This window comes from Agelaius phoeniceus, chromosome 5 (genome assembly GCF_051311805.1).
Source record: "Agelaius phoeniceus isolate bAgePho1 chromosome 5, bAgePho1.hap1, whole genome shotgun sequence".
In the NCBI taxonomy this organism is placed as follows: domain Eukaryota; kingdom Metazoa; phylum Chordata; class Aves; order Passeriformes; family Icteridae; genus Agelaius; species Agelaius phoeniceus.
Genome location: NC_135269.1, coordinates 50,983,186 through 51,004,113, shown reverse-complemented (window position 1 = coordinate 51,004,113; position 20,928 = coordinate 50,983,186). Strand labels below are relative to the sequence as shown.

Genomic DNA, 20,928 nt, shown 5'->3' with positions numbered 1-20,928 from the left:
ATTGTGTGGAAGTATTCTCATGCTGTCACAAGATGTTCAGAGCGGTGTTCATGACCTCTTACAATGCAGCTCATGAACAATAAAATCTGTAGTCTGTCTTTCTCAGGACATCTACAATTTCCAGCTGGTGATGCTTGTTCCTGATCTCCATGAGTACAACCTCAGCTGGAAATGTTCCTCAGATGCTTCTCTACTAAAACTGGAGCACTGATTTAAGTTCCATACTCACTTTTACCCAGACATCTCATATCAGACTTGCTATTTTGGCTGCTTGAAAATTAACTTTTGATAACAACGGGGTGGAGTCACAAAAATATATACTGAATGTATATATTTTAAATTCTACCACATCATTGAACAAACACTAAATAATACATTCTCTTTCAGTCACACACCCATACTGTTTATATAAAACTTGGTAATACCAGTCAGAAAGCAACAGAATGTCATGTTAAGGAAGGTTAAGGAAGATCTTTTCATACATGTTCTCACATGTTTGGAAGTGGCAGAAGAGAAGAAAGGAGTGAGCTTCATGTTGTACTCACACATTTTAGTTTCTATTTATGTTTAAAAGATTCACAACTTGGTGAAAATCATATCTTCCAATTTCTTCAAGGCAAACTGCCTGTAGCATTCTCTAAGGAACTTCTCTCTTTTTTTTTCCTTTCCTCTCTATAATATTTAAAAGAGGGCTTAGGGTTGCATCTTATTTATTATAGCAGTGTAATCCAGGTGCTATCAAATGCAAAGTGTTTCCTATGACTGTGCTACTGTGCTGAGAAAAGTAACTTTTATGCCACAGATATTCCAAATTTTGGAGAGCTGAGTATCTGCCCATAATCTTAGTCTGGCTCATTCAAAGTGCCATGGAAAGATTTTCTAGGGCAGAAGTGTTAGTTTATAGCATATGAACATGAAGTTTAGGCTTACAGGGAAACAGTACTTTTAAAAGTCACCAGAAATTGCTTTGATACCAGAACTGAGAATCAAGACTGATGACTAATTAGAAGAACATCTCTTGCCAAAGGCAATAATTAACAGAACAAAGGTGAAGCACCTGAAAGGGTTTGCTTCTGTATTTTACTTTATTTTAATTTATCTCTGTTATCCCTAGGATGCTAAATGAGCCTTGCAGTACATCTAGTTTTCCTGTAACTACATGAAGGAAATGTTTTCATTCTCAATAAAATCCAAAATCATAGTACCATGCTATGATTGCACTTAGTGAAAAGATGTAGTTATGGGAGAGACAAGAAAGTTCAGGTCACATGGTAGAGACACTAGCATAGAAATTTGTCATATATGTAAATAAGGTCAACAAGATCATCTCTGTTCAGGCCAAATGCACCCAAATTCTTAAGATACTTTGGTTTCTGATATTTGCAAAATAAATAGGTCCAGTATATGTTTTTCTTAGACAGTGTAATCATGAAACCAAGTTATTTTGTTGATTTATCTTTAAATAAATAGAAACATTTTTGAATTAAAAATTGTAAATTTAGAACATATCAGGTCATGATGAAACATTTAGAGCATATGTGGCTATGAAACATTCTGGTTCATGACAAACTTAATCTACAGAAGGAAAAATGTTCAGTTCATGACAGACAATAATAAAAAGTGAACTCCTGTAGGTATAGATATTTATACTTCTTATGGAAGACCTCTACTTAATGGGAATAGCAATTTTAATATATGAAAAAAGGGGCAATCACAAGACAAATTAGAAATAAAGAAGGAAAAGAGGAACTGTGAGCCTTCTTGAGACACTGGGTGGGCTGGCAAACCCCTTCTTCTTTGGTTCTGTTAGCTGCCACATTTCCAGGGAAGTGTGACTCCACACCTTCTATGTGTTGTGGCACCTTTTCAGCCAAGTAAATAATCAATGGGATTCAACTGCAGCCATTCTCAAGTCTTAAACTTCTCAATCTTCTCAAATAAGTTCTCAAACTTATTTCTTTGACTTTGATACAGATGTATTCTGAGGTATTGGTTATTGTGCAGATAATATTATTTCGTCTTTAAATAATTTGATATTGCTACTTATGTAATCTTTTTTATATGTTTGTTTCAATTGCAAATATTTGCTTATCAAAGGAGTTAACCTCTGTTAGCATACTGACTTTACTAATCTGCTAATGTAGACAGTGCCGCCTAATTATTCATCAGGGGAACATGGTTAATATAATACATTAAGCACTAACTGCCGAAGTATTATATATCTATATCTTCTTTTAGAACTAAAAGCTATAAATACCTTCTTTTTAGTGTAATGCTCCCACTGGGTACTCCTTTGCTCAGAGATTACAGTATGCCTGAAACTTTATTGTGTTGTGAAAATTTACTAAAGAAATTGACTGATGTTCAGATAACCATCTCATACCAATGACCAATCGGTCTCAAAGCATGCTATTTTAAAACCAATAAAAGAAATATCTATTGTCCAGAAGTCAAAATAAGACATGGAAACTTACTTTTGTCTACCTGACACTGATGATGTGCCCTACATTTTGGCTGTGGCTTTGTTCTCTGCTAAGAGAAGTGCCACGCTGATTTTGTAAAAATGCTCTCTTGCTGGTTTGACAATAGTGGAATTTACAGGGGCTGGAGCTCTGCTTCCCCAGCATTTTCCATACCCACCCCAGCAATAGTCCAGCTGAGTTAGACCAGTAGAAATCTTCCACAAAATAAAATGCTGTTCTCCCTGATAGCATCGCTACCCATCCCAACTACCCCAACTCCCTACCTACCCCAACTCATGGCAGGGTTGGAGGAAAATCAGTGCCAAAAAAAAAAAAAGTATAAAGAAGAGACAGGGATTATCTTTTCTTCTTCTGCAGTAACACAGATTGCTTCAGTCCTGCTGATCACAGTGTTTTTGAAAGAAAATGTTGGACTTAATTTTAAAACAGAAAATGCCATTTCTGTTCGGTAGCAGAAGATAACTGCTGGTGTGTTTGGGTAAAAAAAAAAAAAAAGAAAAAGAAAAGGTGTGTAAAATGTTAAAGGAAACAAGCAGAAACATCTCGGTGTCCGTGTGGCTCCCAGGCTGGCTGTGGGGTCCGCCAGGCGCGCTGTGTGCGGGGCGCTGTGTGCGGGGCGCTCCGGGCTCCCCGCGCAGCCCCCGCGGCCCGGGGCGGGCGGGGCGCGGGGCGGGGCGGAGCGGGCCCGGTCCGCCACCGGCAGGGGGCGGGTGCGCCCTCCGCGCCTTCCTCCGGCTGCGCAGCGGCGGCGGCTCCGCTCGGTTCCTGCTCGGGCCGGGGCAGCCTGCGCGGCGCTGCCGCCGAGGGGACGCTGCGCGACCCGTCCGCGCCCCACAGCCCCGGTAGGTGCTCGCGTTCTCCGCGGGGCTGCGCGGGGGCGGCCCCTCCCCGTGTCCCGCCGCTGGCTCCGCCGCCCGGGCGCGCATCGCTCTCTTCTGCGCGGGACGGCCGCCGGCTGCCCGCCCCTGCCACCGCTGCTGGCTTTCCCCGGCGGAGCCCCTTCCCCGGGCCGCCCGGCCCTTCCCCCATCCCCTCCCGCCCCGGCAGGGTGAGGTGGGCCGGGGCCGCGGGTCAGAGCCGGGAGAGGCGCTGGGCGGGGGCTCGGTCCCGTCCTCTGCCGTCCCAGCCCGGCGAGGGGGTCAGGGCCAGGCGGGGGGCGGCCGTGGGACGGGGGGAGAGCGGCCGGAGCTGCCGGCGTGGGCCGCGAGCGAGGAGGAGGAGGAGGAGGAGGCAGCGGGCGGCGGCGGTCGGGTCGGCAGGACGGCCCGGTCCAGGGAAATGAGGGAAACGCTGGCAGCATGGCAGCCCCTTCCTGCCGACACAAAGTCAGCTCGGTGGAAACGCCGTGGTGCTGCTGCTGCTCGGTGGCGGTGGCGGTCCCTTGGCTCCCGCTGTGGAGTACGGGGCCCCGGACGCTGTTGGTCCATGAGTTGTAGGGCTCAGCTCTTGTTTAGTTAAAATGCATCGTTACAGAGGGCAGCTCTGAATTCCTAAGGAAGTTAGATGTGGTGTTTGCAGAGACATACTTGTCGAAGCAGCCTGTGTGCCTTTGGATACTGGCCTCTGAATTGCTGAAGTAGGAAAACATATAGAAATTATATATTTTTTTTCCTCTTAGATAAATGCTACCATATGTTAAGTCACGTGTTTGGCTGAACCCCTAAGGGGCTATGTAACTCACCTGATTTGTTTATTTTTCCATTTTCCCACATTTAAAAGAGTTTGAATCACAACGTAATAACTCCAGACTTGGGTGAAGATTTTTGCATATACCAGGTATTTAATATTCTACGTGACCTGTTATGCCACACAGACTTGGAGTCCGTGGTAGCTCTTTGCTGATGAACGCCGCTGACTGCTCCTCTCTTTTTAACTAAATATTTATATAATACTAATTGGGGGGTTATTTAGAAAAAGTATCAAAACCACAGACCCACACCAGAAATGACTGTCATGTTGTTTTATCTTTTTACAATCTTTCGAAACTTCTCAAGGTATGAGTATCTTCATTAGCACATATTTTCCCTTAGGGTTTCTGTTAAGCACGAAGAAATCTTTTTGAACCGTTGATTTGCATAGTTGTTTGTGTGGCAAAACAAGTTTTGTGACTTGCTTTAAGCCTGCAGGTAGGCTCTTCGCCAGCTAATGGCTTGCTATTGTCATGTAATAGCATCTAATCCCTGCAGGACGGAGGAACCACCTGTTGGTTTCAGGCCGTCGCTTCCATCCCTTTGCAAAAGCCCTGACCATTTCACCCAGTGAGAGTGTGGACTAAATCGATAATAATCAGAGTAAATAGATAATAATCGTTGTTTCGTGGAACCACGGTTGTTTCATGGTCCTGCCCAGCCCCTCTAAACGCAGTCCGAGTGCTTCAGGGTATGTGTCCTCTACCTAACATGGTTTGGGTTAGAAGGCGCCTTAAAGACAAAATATTTCCAGCCTCCCTGCCATGGGCAGGGCACCTTCCACTAGACCAGGTTGCTTAAAGCCCCATCCAAACCTGGCCTTGAGGTGGCAGGGATGGATTACCTGCCACCTCTCTGACAAACCTGTGTCAGTGTCTATTCACCATCCCAATACCAACCTCAGAGGCACACTGCTCTAATCCCTTGGACTACGCCTCTTTGAGTGGCCACCCACGTTTCATGAGAACTATTAGTGCTTATAGAAGGGAGGGGTGATGTATACACAGCCTAGAATTTTAGTGGAACTTTGGAAAAATAATATTTGAAAAGTTAATTCCTGAATGTTTATTTTTAAGGTCTTTGGGGAAAATACTAACATGCAGGAAACATATTTTTATTTTTTTCAATAAAATCATAAGATGGATTGATACTGTGCCAAAATACCTGTCTACTTGCAAATTATATTGCAACCTGAAGATTAGGTGTCCATAAAATGATTCCACAGCAGACACAGAGAACTTGTTCTTAAATATTTAAATTGATCAAAGAGTATTTGTTATTCAAATAGAACTTAGGTTTTGCTTTTTAAACTTGTATTTCCAGTGAAGTCAGGGAATTGACATGTGAGTAATGGCTGCAGGTCTTTCAAGTTATATCTGTAATCAGTATGTCCATGAGTCATTATATAAGTCATATGTGGGTTCAGTTCTGGGTTTTCACTAAAATTTGCTGAGACTGTGTAGGACTTGAGGCATAATTATTGTAAACCTCTATGTTTTACCTGCCAGTAGCCAGCTGTATTAGGCCTGTGACAATTGTTTTGCTGTCAACACTATTGGAATTATTGTAATTGTTTTGCAGTTTAGGAGGATCTATCTGAAAAGTCTCACGTTGAGATTATATATAAATTCTCAGAAAAAATGTAATTTGCATGAGTGTCAGAAATCTGATAGTCTTGCAGTGAGATCATGACATGGGTGAGCAAAACTAGCAGCCCAATGCTGCTGCACTTTGCTTCTCAAAAGTCTTGAAAGTTGTCCCCTAATCTATTATTAAAGTTATATTCTCTTTTACTACATTTAGTTTCCTTAGTGAGCAAAATCATGTGAGCTGGAGCAGCCTTGCAGGTGAGCTCACTTATCTTACCAATTTTCATGCTTCCTAATACTATATATGCCTGAGGTCTCGTGGCATGAGGACACAATAGAGGGGTGATGAGGAAGTAGCTTTGAACTGGTATTGCTGCTTGAAATCTCATTTCCTAGTATTTCTTAGATTAAGCATCTGTAACCTATAAATAGGTGCCCCTGGCTTCTTGCATCATCATCTAAAATTCTGTGACTGACCATGAATCCAAGCACAGCCTCCTCATACTTTTTTTAAGTGTATATGCATCCTGAGAGGACTTTAGGAATTTTTTTGTTTAAATAAATAAATGATTTTCTTCTGGGTAATTTGTAACTCTAATTCCACCCTGTAATTTGTTTCCATCTGCTTGTGTCTTGGTGTTACCCACAAATTTAAAAATCTTATCCTTCTTCAGTAGTTCATTGATGTTTATAATAAGTGGTGGATCACTATATTAAATGGTATTTCACCCAAGGTTCCTAAAATTCAGTCACACTGAAGTTGTCACACTAACAATAGTTACTCTTTTGGAATTGTTCAACTATTTTTGCTCCCCATATACAGTACTGTATTTTTATAGTACAAAAATAGTTTGTATCCTAATTTGCTGACTGAGCTGCACTGTAGCATTTTCCAGCCTTGGCCTCACATATCCTCAGTGCCAAGAGAATGTGGAATTGAGGAGAACCTCTGTAAGACTATTGGGACAGAGGGAGCTGCTGGAGTAAACTTTGCCCTGCATTCGATGTTACTGTTCAGGCAGTATTAGTGGCAGAAGGTTGCACAATATGTTTACCTGTGCAACCATGCTAGTTCTCATGACAGTCCAGTTAAAATTAACATTAACATTACAGTCTTCCCTCTATTCATAACTTACTGGCTTGTTTCCTTCCCTTCTCCCACCCTCTCTCCAGTTGTCTTTTGTCTGAGGAGAAGGTAACCATCTCCTAGTAGCAAAAGTTTTTTATTTTATTTTTTTATTTTGATCTGTTTTGGTGTCATCAGTTAGTTGAGTCATCATTTCACAAATGTTTAAGCTGGTATTTGCTAGTATTGCTGCTGCTAGAAAGCTGCTGACCCTGGCACTTAATTCTGCTTTGGATCAGCCTTCACTTTCTGGGGAAGGTGGTTGATAGAATTGCCGTGACTGCTTGTGTGCTTGCTGGTCAGCTGAGTATTGGTAACATGTGAATGGTTTTGGAACTGCATTTGAGTTGATTCAGGCAGAGGTTTATTAAAGGAGTTCCTGTAACAGTTAGATAATTTCTATTAGAAGAGCATGATCCAGAGGGGATCCCATCAGGAGTTGTTAGAGTATGCAGTGGTTGTATATCAGCATCTTTGTGTCAGCTGGGCATAGTCTCAGTGGTAAGGTCACTGTAATAAGCACCTTTCTGTCACTGAGGGATGCTGTTCCTCAAAGGATTTTATATGTTCCTAATGTGGTAAATTTCTGCATAGGTAATGACATACAGTGAATTGGTATGCAGCATAATTTTAGATTTCCCCACTCATGATGATGCCTAGATTATAACATCTCAAGGGGTAGAAAATACCTGTGTTGGATTTTAGTTAGCAGATAAATACCAGTTGTTAAATAAATATTAAAGTGTACAAATTATGTAAATATATAACACATTGTCTCTAGGTTTGGTTTTTTTTTTTTCCTGTGAAATTATTCCTCCCAGATATGGCTATGGTTTTGGTAGTGGTTGCTGTAAGATGGCACCTCACCAAAATGTCGGTTGTAGATCTTTGTTCATATATCTTCATGCTCAGAAGCCTAGAAACTACAGGTTTTGGGGCTGTTTTATGTGTCTTCAGTAGGAAGAGGTGAGTCACTCTAGAGCTGTTAAGAATCATGTCACTGACTGAGTTCCTCTCCATTTTTAAATGTTTCACCTCATCACTCACAAATGACAGCCTGTCCAGTGCTGTTATGGACCAGTAGCAATGACTTGCCTGCACCACAGGAGCACTTTGGTTCTGGGTGCCTCGTGCACATGGAGGTTATCAGGCACCAGCAGCAGTCTCATGGGATCTCATGCAGTGGGATCCCATTAGCAGTGTCCTGTAGGCACAGCATGGTGTGGGGAGGTTGCTGCTGCCCTTCTTCCCAGGGCTGGGGTGCAGCACTTTGTCCACTGGGTGCTCTCCTCAGCCAGTGACATGCTCTTTTCATCCTGCAAAGGGCCAGAACCTACCCAAATCCTACCTCACATGGGAGATGAGTTGATGAAAAGGGGCTCCACAGTGGAGCATGGATTTCAGTGTCCCTTAGAACAAGACAAGCTAGAGACACCAATGCTGTGAGCAGTGGCTGTCACTGTCACCCTCCCCCAGTTTCCTTGTGAGATCAGCATGTACTTTCCTGGGATAAAGTGGAGAAGTAAGTTGGTGAATAAAGTTCAGCAATCTGTCCTTGATGACTTTATCTATCTGAACTTCCATATGTGATATTATCCAACCTCTTGAAACACAGAGCAAAGATTCTCTTCAATAGATATGTCAGCAGCAATGGTATGATTCATCACATATAAATAGTGTGGGTTTTAGGGGACTGTAAATCACATTCTTAACTATATGGATGAGTAAATTTTTGTAATAATTTAGAAGAGTCTTCAAAGTGTGGATTGAGTGCTTATAAGGCTAAAATTTTTTTGTTGCTGATTTGTTGTGTTGCTTTTTTTTTTCTTGGATTGGTTTGCTTTTGTTGTTTTAGATGCAAAAGGAATGTGGTTTAAGTTTCATTCTCTGTGGGAAGAATGAATGCCTTAGTACTTTTATCTCAGCTTCTCGGGATTCAGAAGAATTTTTCAGTGTTTGAGACTGGCTAGTTTCTGTGTTGCCTAAGGTGAAAGTACTGGCTTGATGCCACTAGCAAAAGCTTGTATGGACTGTGATTTGGCATGTCATTTGGGAAAGATTTGTTTTGCATGTCAAGTTTCAAAAAATCCCAGCACTGTTTTTTGAAACAGAAATGCTGTTTTTCATGTGTATTTCCTTTGCTAAAAGGGAAACCACAGAGTGGTAGTCACAACACAGGACATGCAACAGTAGCTAGAGTATCTATTTATAATTTTGGAATAAGCTTGAGTTTAATTTCCTACATGTATCTACATTCATTTGTTGTAGATATATTTTGATAGAAGTAAAATAAAATCTTGTGTTTACAAGCAAACACTTAGGGTCTGATTCCATTGTCTAGATTATCAAGATAAATCTTGATATGTATATGGAAGAACACAATTCTTATAGGAAGTCTCATTTTTATAAGAAATTAATAGTTTTACTTTATGGTACCATTTGTCACAAAGGAGAAAAGAAAAAATGCATTCCTGAGTCTCTAATTTTTTCTGTGTGGACAAGCCTTTTCCCTATGTGGAGTTCTGCCAGAACATCAAAGACTTTGTATGGGTGTGGGAGTGCTGCCTGTAGGGTGCAACTACTGGGGTCATAGCCTGTATTTCCAGAAGATACAAATGGTTCATGATTTTACAATAAAATTGAATTATACTATTTAATTTTTTAAAGATGTAATTCTTTTCCATGTGTGTCCTCCACTAATTTCAAATTAAATTAATTTTGTAAACATATTGGAAAAACTATTCATAGCCTAGAAGAAAAGTAAGCAATCATCTGGGTAAGAAAATGCATCCTGCATTTAAATAAAATAGTCTTAAATGATTTTGAGTGTCTCAGTTCTTTAGTCCATGGCATATAATCCAGGTTGGCAGAACCACTGGTTTAAAACCAGAAGTCACATAAGAATAGCTAATGCTGTCCTTGACATATCTAATTCACTGTGTAATATTGAGTAAAAAAAACCACTGCTCTGAACTGCTTGAACATAACACACTGAAATATCTTATTAACAGAGGCTGGATTGAACACACTGTTGTTTCATTGATTATATTTTATCAGGTATGAAAAGCTCATTTTTTTTTGTTTGTTTGTTTGAAGGATTTTTTGCTGTTCTCTGGCAGGAGTAAAATGCAGCTGCTAATCATTGAGGAATGCAGTTTGTGCTAAAAAAACCCCAAAACCACCAACAAAAAACAATGTCCTCATCTACTGAAGTCTTGGAAATAAAATAAAAGCTCAAGTGGGTTTTTGTTGTTGCTTTTTTTTTGTTTTGGGGATTTTTTTTTGAGGTTTTTTTTTTGTGCTAAGTAATTTTGAATACTTTTTTAACTGCAGTATAGTGTATGCTACTTACATTTACAAATAGCAGATATCTACAAAACCAGGTATAACATTATTTGACCTTGCTAGAAAGTGTACAAACACTTAAGTCCTGATCTGGGGGAAAAATTTCACCCTGAACTGAATGCAAAGCATTTCAGACTGCCACACATTTAATATTAAATAACCTGAGTACAGATTTGCATGTAATAGTATAGAAATGCAGGCTTAATATTGAAGGGGATACTAGCTCACAGCTTGTAGATTTGTATCTGTGTTAAGAAAAATTGTCTCTGTTTCCAGACTTCTATGATGATTTACAGCCTCCTTTTAAATTTTTTGTTTATCCTTGTAACTGTAAGGTTGTTTTTCTTTAATATTATAACTACAAATAGGTTAGCAGCAGCCAGAGAATACTGAGAACAGTTATTCTTAGCATTTTTTAATTATAAAAATAGATATTTAAAGTAATAATATCTTTAATATTTATTTTAGATTTGCTGTAAATAATAGTGGTTTTAAAAATATATATTTATCTCTGTAAAAATTTAGAATTACACCTTGAAGATAAGAGATAAAGATGTCTGATCCTGACTTCTTTCTTTCACAGTTCCTTGCAGAGCAGACTTGATTCTTTTATCCCTTAGTTGGTTTATTTAGGTCGTGTAATTCTTATCTAGATTCTTCCATTTGGGGATTATGCATTGAGATAGACTTAAAAAAAAACTGCACATGGGTCCCAGTTAAAAGTCAAGATAGCACATAGAGCAGGGTATTTTTTGTTTATTTAGGCAGAGCAGAGTAATTGCTTTTTATTCCATACACAGCAGTCCTATCAGTGCAGTTCACAATGAACAGTTACACTTTTGTGGCAGTACGACATTGTTGACCCAAATTTTAGAGAGCTGCTATAATCTCTTTTTCCATTGCTGCTGCTTATTTTGCTGCACTTGATGTCAATTTTGGAGTATATTACTTTCTGCTTTATTAAATATTGTTGTTGATTTTTGGGACCTCTTCCTAATCAGCTAAGGTCAGAATTCAAAATTATCTTGACCTTCTAAATTCTTGCCTCTCATCTTTGCTTGTTTTTGTGTGCCCATTTTGTAAGCATAATCCACTCATGTTACCAAGTTGCTAATGGAAATACTATTATCCTGGGAATGAAATAGACTAATCCACATGTTTCATTATCATCCTTCAAAACATTAATTACAATTGTATTTGAAACCCCTTTTAAACCAAAGTTTGTGGCAAGTGGCCACAGCTTTCTGCGTGGTAAGTGGGGCAGAGGCTGTGCTCCTGCCCCAGTGAAGTGTGTCCCATGGCACCATCTCTGGACAAGTGTTGAGAAAAGCCTGATAAAGAATTAATTAACTAAATTGAATTGCATTCAACTTGGGACTGAAATCTGCATTTCATTCAGTGTTATGTCAATGAGGCAGGATTAATAGGAACTGTTAATTTGTCAATTATCTCAATGCAGTTTCCTCTTGCACAATGATTCTGGGAGAGAGACTTGCATGATGACCACTCTGTCTGACACATGAATGTAGAAAGAGCTCAGTCTTGGTGTGATAGAAACTTTATAACATCTAACAAAATTTGATGATAATTTACTTGGAAGGATTGTAGGCTTGTAGTTTTCCTAAACAAAGTGGTTATAAGCTTCCTTCAGGAAGGATTTAGCATGGTTCCCTCAAGAGATGCAGGTTACTTTTAAAAGCAAGCATCTGCTGGTCTACTTATTGAAACTAGTTTAGGTATGAGCAAAAATACATGCAGTAGCTCTGTGGAGTTATCTATTAAATTTTTTGTCTTTTTGTTGAGTATGTCATAGCACACAAGGGGGAAAGCCCTTTGTTTTTCTCTTCCTTATTTTTTTATTGTAAGCTACTGTTTTCTATGCCCTGTGGAGAGCATTTTAGACTGTCTTGGGGGTTATGATACACAAGGATGCAGAAAAAACGCAACCAGTAACCTCAGCTCAGAGCTGTCTTTCCCTATATCCTCTCCCTAGTAGTTTGTATTCAGAATAAATAATTTTTTTTCTGCATGGATCGATGTGCAACTCCATGCAGGGAACTGGACAATGACATGGCCAGCACTCAAGAAGGATTTATAATCTCTAATTTCTTGTCTTCTCCTGTTCAGGTTCTTTTGTGGATAACTTTCAATTTTGAGGCATTGCTGCATGAGAGAATTTTTGGTTTCTTTCTGCTGTCCAAGTTGTAGATCTTGACTGAAAAACTTCCTAAGTTCTGTGCTAAGAAAACATTCTGAAGAAAAGAAAATCCATATTTAAATCACGTGATGCTTCCCAAACCCAGCCATTTTACTTTGCAACTTGAAGATGTTGATGTTGTCTGTTGCCTGTTTTGTGGTGTTTTCCTTGGCCCTTGCATCTCTGTGGGGTTCTGCTGTAGTTGTGGGGACTCTGCCTGTCAGCCCTGCTATGGGCTGCACATCCTGCCTCAGTCTCTAAGAAGTGGTACAGGGCAGCCTTTTTGTACTCCCTGACAGAGAATGGTGTAGTAATCAATGATTATCTGTATTACTTGGCACTCAGAAGTCAGGAGGACACTTAGGTTCTCGTTCTCCCGCCTCTGCTTGATGGAATGTTACATCAAAGAAGAGAAAAATAGTGTTTGGGTTATTTTGGCCCATTTCTAAAGCAATCAAAGGAACATTGTTGGTATTGCTTTTGTGCATCTGAGTTTGAGCAAGCTCAGTTGTGATCCTGTGTTCTTTGTTTTTAAATGATCCTAAAATGTGCACTATTAAAAATTCCAGACAAATTTTCTAATCAGTTCTCCAGTTTGTTATGATGTCTGATACTGAAGATGTGGAGTAATGGTCCATAAGCATTTATAAGTGTTCATAGCTTATCCTGTTTTATTCCTATTCTGTCTTGAAATACTTCAAAAAACCAATCAAGATAATAAGTGTAGGAAAGGACTTGATGTCCATAAATTATTTGCCTGCTGCTGGAAAGTGCTGTGCAACTCTTGTCTGTACTGTAGCACTACTGTATTATTCGGTAAATCAAACCTCATGATTTTTCAGTATACTGTAATTTAGGAAAAGAATCCCTATATTTTTGAAATTCCTTTCAGGTTGAGGCATAGTATACTCATTTTTCCTTTTTCTAAATCAAAATGCATTCCACACTTAAATAATGCATATTCTTATTTGTTGATTGCAACAAATAATGATCCCTGAGACAGGCGAAAGGGGATATTGGGATAAAAGCAGTCAGTGTGATCCTGTGATTATTGCACTTAGATTCTTCTTTCTGGTTTTGTTCATATTCTTGTTTTCATGCTTTGAATTCATGATGTGTTTTAGGTCAGAGTAAAACAAAGAAAGAAACTTCTTTTTTTCAGTGCAGACTTAAAACAAGCTTGTAGCTGTTCAAAGTACAGCCAGTGTTTATTGTAACATTGATATATTTCTGGGTGTCTGGAAGAAGCCTAAAATAATTCTGTTCACAGACTTTGAAATCAAATGAGTTTTTCTGCCCTGACAGATTCTTTTTTGCCTTTTTACAAGACAGATAAATACTAGCTTTCACTGAAAGAAGATATTTTATGAGGATATATGTGTGGCTACAGCTAAATGGATATATTATGGTCTATAATATGCTGTGAGATTTCCTTTACAGCACATTAGCACTCAAAAGCATTTGTCTGCTTTTAACTTAGATGATTAGTATTTTCAAATTCTAATAGAACAGAAAGAAAAATTTCTGTATTTGCAATTTTTTTTTCCTGCTTATTTCTCTCCTGACCATTTTCTTGTAAACTTGAAGGGATAGAGCAAAATGACTGTCTTTGGCAAAGAGGATCTGGACACAAATCACTGACTCGAAGATACTGAACTAAGTGAAGGCAAAAGGTTTTCTGTATAATACCAATTTTTTCTCCCTAGTATAGACCACAAGAACCATGTGGATGTTTTGGTGCTTATCATCAAATAATTTGTATTTCTAATAACAGCAGTTTTTCTAATAATTTCTTAGACAATGTTTTTTATGTTTTTCAAAATCATGGCATAGGACTGCAGAGGGTTAGGGATGCTATAGCTTCTGTGATGGGGGTCTGGGACAGCTGCTTGGATTAGAGTGAGAGCTGATAGCCTGTTTGCACATGTGGCCTTAGTGTAGGTGAATCCCCTGATTCAGGGATCTTGGTGAAAGTCGAGCTGGATGGGCAGGCTCAGTGCAGCATGGGCCCACCAGGGCTGAGCATGAGCATGGAGCAGAGCAGCAGCAGCTCTGGCTCTGCAGGTAGAGGGCAGATTTGGTATGGCCTCTGGACCCTGCATTGCAGGAGGAAGAGGAAGTGGGAGCTTTTGTTCAGAGCCTGTGGAGTTTGTGACCCACTTTGACTCTGTGTGGTGACATGCTCTTCTCAAGAAGCCTGTGGATGCTTAGGCACTGTTTGCTTAGAGTGGTTTTCACTTTATTCTGAAATAATTGGAGTATACTAGGGTTGGTGCTTCTGTCATCATTGACCATAATGTTATTCCTCTGGCTGTACCTGTGAGTGACAAATGTGTTGTTACATTTCTGTAATGCAGAGATTAAAGTGTTGACCTTCTTTCAATTCCATTGAATGCAGTTTTTGTAGTATCCTAGAGACCAAAATGCTTAAATCTTTTCTCTCCAAAGCACAGTTTGCTATGCTGTGTTGCCAAATAGACACTTGCACCCAGAAGCAGGTAGGGTTTTGAAGGAGTGCAGGTGGAGTTGTTGACTTTTACTACATAGCTTTAGGAAACTAAAGACTGCTTAGATAGAGCTCTGATAAGTACATAGGTCACAAATTGAAGGACTGAAGGTTAAACTGAACTTATAGGGGATTAGATGAAGTTAGTGTTTTTTCAGAACACTTGTTTTGTGGAGAGACAAATGAAATCAAGACATCAGAAATCCATCTTAAATCTTCCCATAACTATGAGTGTTAAGAAATAGGTATTCAGAACAATCATTAGTTTTATTGACTAGAAAATCTATGGGGTCTTTTGCTCATCACAAAAGTGCTTTCTTGGCTGTAATTATGATGAAGTGGTTTTTAGTTTTTGTTTTATGGTGGTTTTTTTTTTTTGTTTCCCATAGGTGGCTGCTGCTTTAATGCAATAGTGTCATTAGCTTGCTGAACACTAAACATGAGAATAGCAGGTAAGTATGCTCTGTAAAATCAGACTTTGGTCATTTATGAAACATCTGCTATGGACAACATTAACAAGTTGTGACAATAAGATTTTAGAGTCATAGAATGCCAGGTTAAAAGGGATCTCAAGAATCATCTGGTCTGACATTTCTTGTCAGAAGCATGCTCTAGACAAGATAGCTGTCATGAGAAAAGTGGCAATTTCCTCAAACCTTTAGTGTTTGATTAGTCTGTCAGCACACCAGGAAAGCCAAGACCCTGGTGCCTGACTAATCTGTGTCCTGTTATGGGGACCCTTCAATGATCTTCCTTTTCATTTGGGTGGATCTTGAGTGACTCTGGTAATGCATAGTTTTGTTACTCATTGGTGTAAAATTCTCTTGCTTCGCTGTTAGAGATGTAGTCAATAAAATACAGAGCTCATGCTCAGTGAGGGGTAGTCATACATTGAAGGCAGGTAGCTTAGGGATGACGTTGTGAGTTAATATTACAATTAAGTTACAAAGAACCTCAGAAGAGTGATTTCACCACAGTTGCTGGTTCAGCAGGAAGATACCTGCTCCTATCTCCCTTGGCTGACAGGTGCTGTGCAGGTTTATCAGCTACCAAGTACCATCTGATTTCAACAGAGGCTGACCAAGGTGTTTCTCCTCTGCTTCACCTGTTAGCACGTGCTTGAGGTTGCAGATTGTGTATGTATGGAATTGTTGTGGGATAGGTTTTGAGCATACTCACAGCATTCCATCCAGGAAGAAGCAGCTGTATTTTACCCTATAATTTTCATACTGCTATAACTTCCTCTAATTTGAACCCTAGCCCAGCACTCTGTCCAGCCAGATTTTAAAATGGCCGGTGCTGGGGAGTCCACCACTTCCTGGGGAGATTATTCCAGTGGCTGATTGTTCACATTGTGACAAATTTTCTGTGTTTAACTGGAATCTTCCTCACAATAACTTGTACCCACTACCCCTCTTGTTTTCATGTGAGTCCTTGCAAAAAGGGAGTCTCCATCTTCTTTGTAGCCACCCTTGAAATACTGGAACACGGTACTAAGTTCTCCTGTAAGTCTTTTCTCAAGGCTGAACAAACCCAGCAGTCTCAGCCTTTCCTCATCAAGCAGGCTTCCCAGTCCTTTGATTATCTTTGTTTTGGACTGTCTCTAGATTGTGCATGTCTTTGTCTTTTTTCTTTTTTTTTAATAGCAGGGTCCAACACTGAAGGGAATTTAACAAGTAGCTTGACAAGTGCTGTGCAGAGAGGAATAATGACTTTATTTCTGTCTGGGTGATGCCCTTGTTGATGCAGCCCAGCATCCTGTTGGCTTCTTTGCCAGCACCCTCCATTTATATTGAGTTGGTTGTCCACCAGAATCCTCTAGTTCTTTTCCACAGATCTGCTTCCCAGCCTGGTAGATTCCAGTTCTTTACTCCTAGGTTATGATTTCTGTGGTAGAAGACTTAACACTAGTCCTTGTTGAACTTCACTGGTAGTGTTAGCCCATTCTTCCAGCCTATCCAGATGTTCCTGCAGGTTGGCTCTCCCTTTAGCCATGCTTCCCTCCACTCAGTTTGGTATCCTCATCAAACTTTGTCAGGGGACACTTCACTGAACTGGCATAACAGGCATTGCTGTTCTACTTTATTGGTGTTTAACGAAACTCACTTTGGAACTGGGTTGGTGGAAGAGCAATCACCTTGTTAAAATGCTGTAGCTGATCTGCAGTGATTGCTTAAGCTGCCATGACTTGACATATTTTGGCTGCTGTTTCTGTAAGATGATGAAGAAATAAGGAAATTGCAAATGGTTGTCTTAAGCCGCTTCCCCACCTCACTAAAATTGCTATGTGCTGTTTTAAGTGTCTGAAACTTTCTGAATGGTTTCTGGGAGTTTGAAAACTCCAAGAGCCTTTTCATAGAGCTAAGTTACTGTAGTACAGGCTTTAAGAAACTCATTCTACTTGACAGAAGGGATAGTGGTTGTAAAAATAAAATCTTTGCTAATATAACATTAAAAGAAAACATTTTTTGACATTTTGTCACAGTAGAATAGCCTGTGTAGCAATGGAATAAATCTGAGTTTCTGGTGCATTGCACTTTTATCAGTAGTTACAGTGTTATTTTGAAGAAGGAGAAACTGTTACCTCTGCTAGAAAAAATGGCACCTTTTCCAAGAGCTTGTTAATGCATACAATTTTTGTCACTACTCATAATTTTGCTTTATTAACCACAATTTGTATAATTGAAAGTAATCTGCTAAAGTGAATCTGATAAAGAACTGGAAAATGCTCCAGTTTTTGGGTACCTGATTCATCTGGAGAATTACTTTCCACTCATGTTTAAGGGGTTTTTTTTCCCTTCCATCCAGCTAATTTTTTTTGCTAAAACCACAAAGTAGATACAGCAGATCCTACAGGATGTTTCACCTGTAGCCAACATGCCAGTTTTGGTTCAAATGCTTAAGGAACCTTTTAGGAGATTTCTTACTGCTCCTTTGAAGGGAGCACTTGCAGTTCAGTGGAAAAGCCCAGAATAGAGGGTAGAGGGGATGGTTGGTCCTCAGACTGAGTTCTTGTTCATCTCACATGCTATATACTAAAACATGCTCTCCAAATGCCACTTGCTAGATGACACATTCCAAAATCTGGTACCATCTTGTGGTTTTAAGCAGTGTTGCTTGGTAAACCTTTACCCCATTTCTTAACATATGTTCAGATCATCTGTTTCTCCTGTGCTTGCACATGGTTCCCTTCCTTTCAAGTGCAGTGATCTTTGGAGTTCCAGCATAATATTTTTAAGCTAGGCTTGCACCTGTGTTTTCTTACATCATAATGTGTGTGCTCACACATGAAAAAGACCAAACTACAAGCACAAAACCCTTGTATCTTTCTTCATCTTGCTTTTCTTTTTCTATCCACTTATCTTTTTTCAGCCTTTTGGGAGGATTGATTAGCATCTCTCATCCTTCTCAAGGCTGAGTAATCTGTCTATTTTAAGATTTTCTGAGTAGCCCGTCACAGCAGCAGTCTGAGATCTGCAGGAGTATATAAGTTTGGTTTTTTCTAAAGGATTTGGCTGGCAATCTGAGAAAAAGAAGCATGCTTTAAGGTTGGTTTTTCCAACCAGTTTGATATACTGTGGTGAGATAGGAAGGCAGGATGTTGATCAGATGCCTCCTCACCTGCCTTGTACTCTCAGTCAGTATTTTTTCGTCAGTATTTTACAGTCAAGATTGGAGTATTCTGTACAAATGTACTGCAAATTATGCTAAAAAATGGTGAGGTTTGTGGCTGTATCACATACATTTCCATTTCACATGTAAGGTGCTGTGGTTGTGTGCTTACAGCTCTCCTCCCAGGAAGTATATTGGCCACTCAGCACTGCAGGAACTTAGCCCTGTAAAACTTAGAACTGCCTATTTCAGTATATTAGAAGGGTGACAGGAGAGGTACTGCTTTTTCTTACTTATTTTAAAATTAGGCTTTGAGTCATCAAACTTATTTTCTGAAGGTCATTAATATACATTTCTTAAAAAGTAAGTGAGAATGCTTGTTTCTGGTTGGCTGGTGGTTTGGGGGTTTTTTGTTGTTGTTTTTTGGTTGGTTGGTTTTTTTAATGTCATACTCAGAGCTGACTGACCATAGTAGCCAAGCTGCAGTATATAAACAGATCCCTAATCACTCAGTCTGGGCCATATGTTAAAACAGAGGTAGCTCCATTTGACAGGAGGGGGAAACACAGTATTTGTGAACAGTGAGGAACCAGGTACTCATGGCTAAGAACATGCAAGTGGAATGGGAAGGTGGGAATTTTGCCTTTGGACAACAGCCAGGTAGATCATCTTAGTTCATTTGGTTAAGCTGGATTTTCATGGAAGTCTGGTTTCTCCTGGCTGCTGAGCTGAGTTGGTGTACTAAAGTGTCAGATAAGGCATGAAGGTAGAGAAGTTAAAACCAGAGTGCATTGCATAACCTGATGGATTAGTGCAGTTACATCCTACATTATAATATCCATCCATAATATCCATCCTTTTTTCAGATTTATTCTGTTTAGTAGATCCACAAATGATCATCCTGTTCCTGAGTTCCCCAGAGTGTAATCTGATACACATTTCTCATGTTGCTAATTTTGGTAAACTAATGTTACCATTTGCAGGTAATTTTGTGAAACATTTTCTGTTTCTTAACAGGTGCTGCAAAGTTGGTAGTAGTCATAGCAATATTTTTATTGACGTTTTATGTCATATCTCAAGTATTTGAAATAAAAATGGATGCAAACTTAGGACACATATTTGGTAAGTGATGACTTTGTTTTCTCTAGGCATTTATTAGTATTTACTTGAGCCTTTATCAAGAATATCATGTTAGTTTTGCCTGAGCTCTTCAATTTAAGAATTGAGTTTATCTTTAATATATGTGCTTATTTTTTTACGTATAGTATGTGTATTAAATTATTTTCTGTATGAAATAATAATAATTTTGATTCTTTTGTCTGCCAAGGATACAGAATTTTACCTGCCCTTTTTTTTTTGTTTACTTGAAATGTATTCTTAGTGTAGAGTAATAAATTAGGTGACTTGAATCATGTTTCTGGAAATCTGTGCTCTGCCTTACTACTGCTAAAGAGATTTAGAATTTGTTTTGGGGATTTTTTTCTCTTGTGTAGGTATGCTACCATGTTAAGCTGAATGTGCAGTAATCAAAACATTTCAGATGTGCTACGCAGATAAAGATTAGCAGTTGAGGTGTTTCAAATTTCTGAGTCTATTTTGAACCAGAATTTTCTTTCAAGATGTTTTTTATTACCAAAAAAACCCTAAACAATGTTTGGTACATGGGTGGAGTTTGTGTTGTTTAACTCTGGATTACTGCAGCGTGAGCTGCCATCCGAAGCAGTCAGCAGAGACTTCTCTAGTAATCATTGCTGAGACAGAGGTGTCATTCAGGTATCATTCAGGTGTGTGTGTGGTGGGGGCACTTGTGTCTCTTCATATCTCAGGAAAGGGAATTATGAATGGCTGGGTTGGAATACACCTGAACTGCAGGCTTCCAGTTCAGGTGAAAGGAACCCCATCCCAGTGAAGCTGTAAGGAGGAAATTAATTTCACTTCAATCCCATGAACTCCATGAATTCTCAGAGGTTTTGGATCTCCATGGGTTTTTGACTCCATGACTCTCTAAGAGCCATAAATGAAAGCAGTGCTTCTGAATGGGATTCCTCATCACTTTCATTCTGCTAATGCATAAAAGTTGTTTTTTATTGCTGCATAATATTCAGGTGAATTTGATGCTTCATTTCAACCAGCCTGTTTTTATAGGGGTGCAGAAAGATTTCACATTTATAGGATATGATATAGCAGATGACACTTTAATAGTAACATCTTGTAAAACTTTCTTTTTTCATTTTAGCTAGATCAGCACTGGATGCAGCTGCACGCTGTGAGTATTCATAGGCATGTATTACTGCTGTGCCTTGCTTTTGCTAATAACAGAAAGACTGATGAATTTTCATAGTTAAGAAAGTCTTAATTACACTTCAGATGCAATCAGAAACT

General features: G+C 39.4%; 1 protein-coding gene across 1 annotated transcript in view; it reads left to right on the top strand.

Annotated features, from left to right (window-relative positions):
• The first annotated feature begins 3,173 nt into the window (after window positions 1-3,173).
• FAM3C (FAM3 metabolism regulating signaling molecule C) overlaps window positions 3,174-20,928 on the top strand; it is a 29,970-nt gene continuing 12,215 nt past the window's right edge. Inside the window, exons 1-4 of the mRNA XM_054631337.2 lie at window positions 3,174-3,325; window positions 15,324-15,386; window positions 19,564-19,668; window positions 20,783-20,812. Of these exons, the coding sequence (XP_054487312.1) occupies window positions 15,374-15,386; window positions 19,564-19,668; window positions 20,783-20,812 (148 nt within the window). The 5' untranslated portion in view covers window positions 3,174-3,325; window positions 15,324-15,373. The remainder of the gene's footprint in view (window positions 3,326-15,323; window positions 15,387-19,563; window positions 19,669-20,782; window positions 20,813-20,928) is intronic.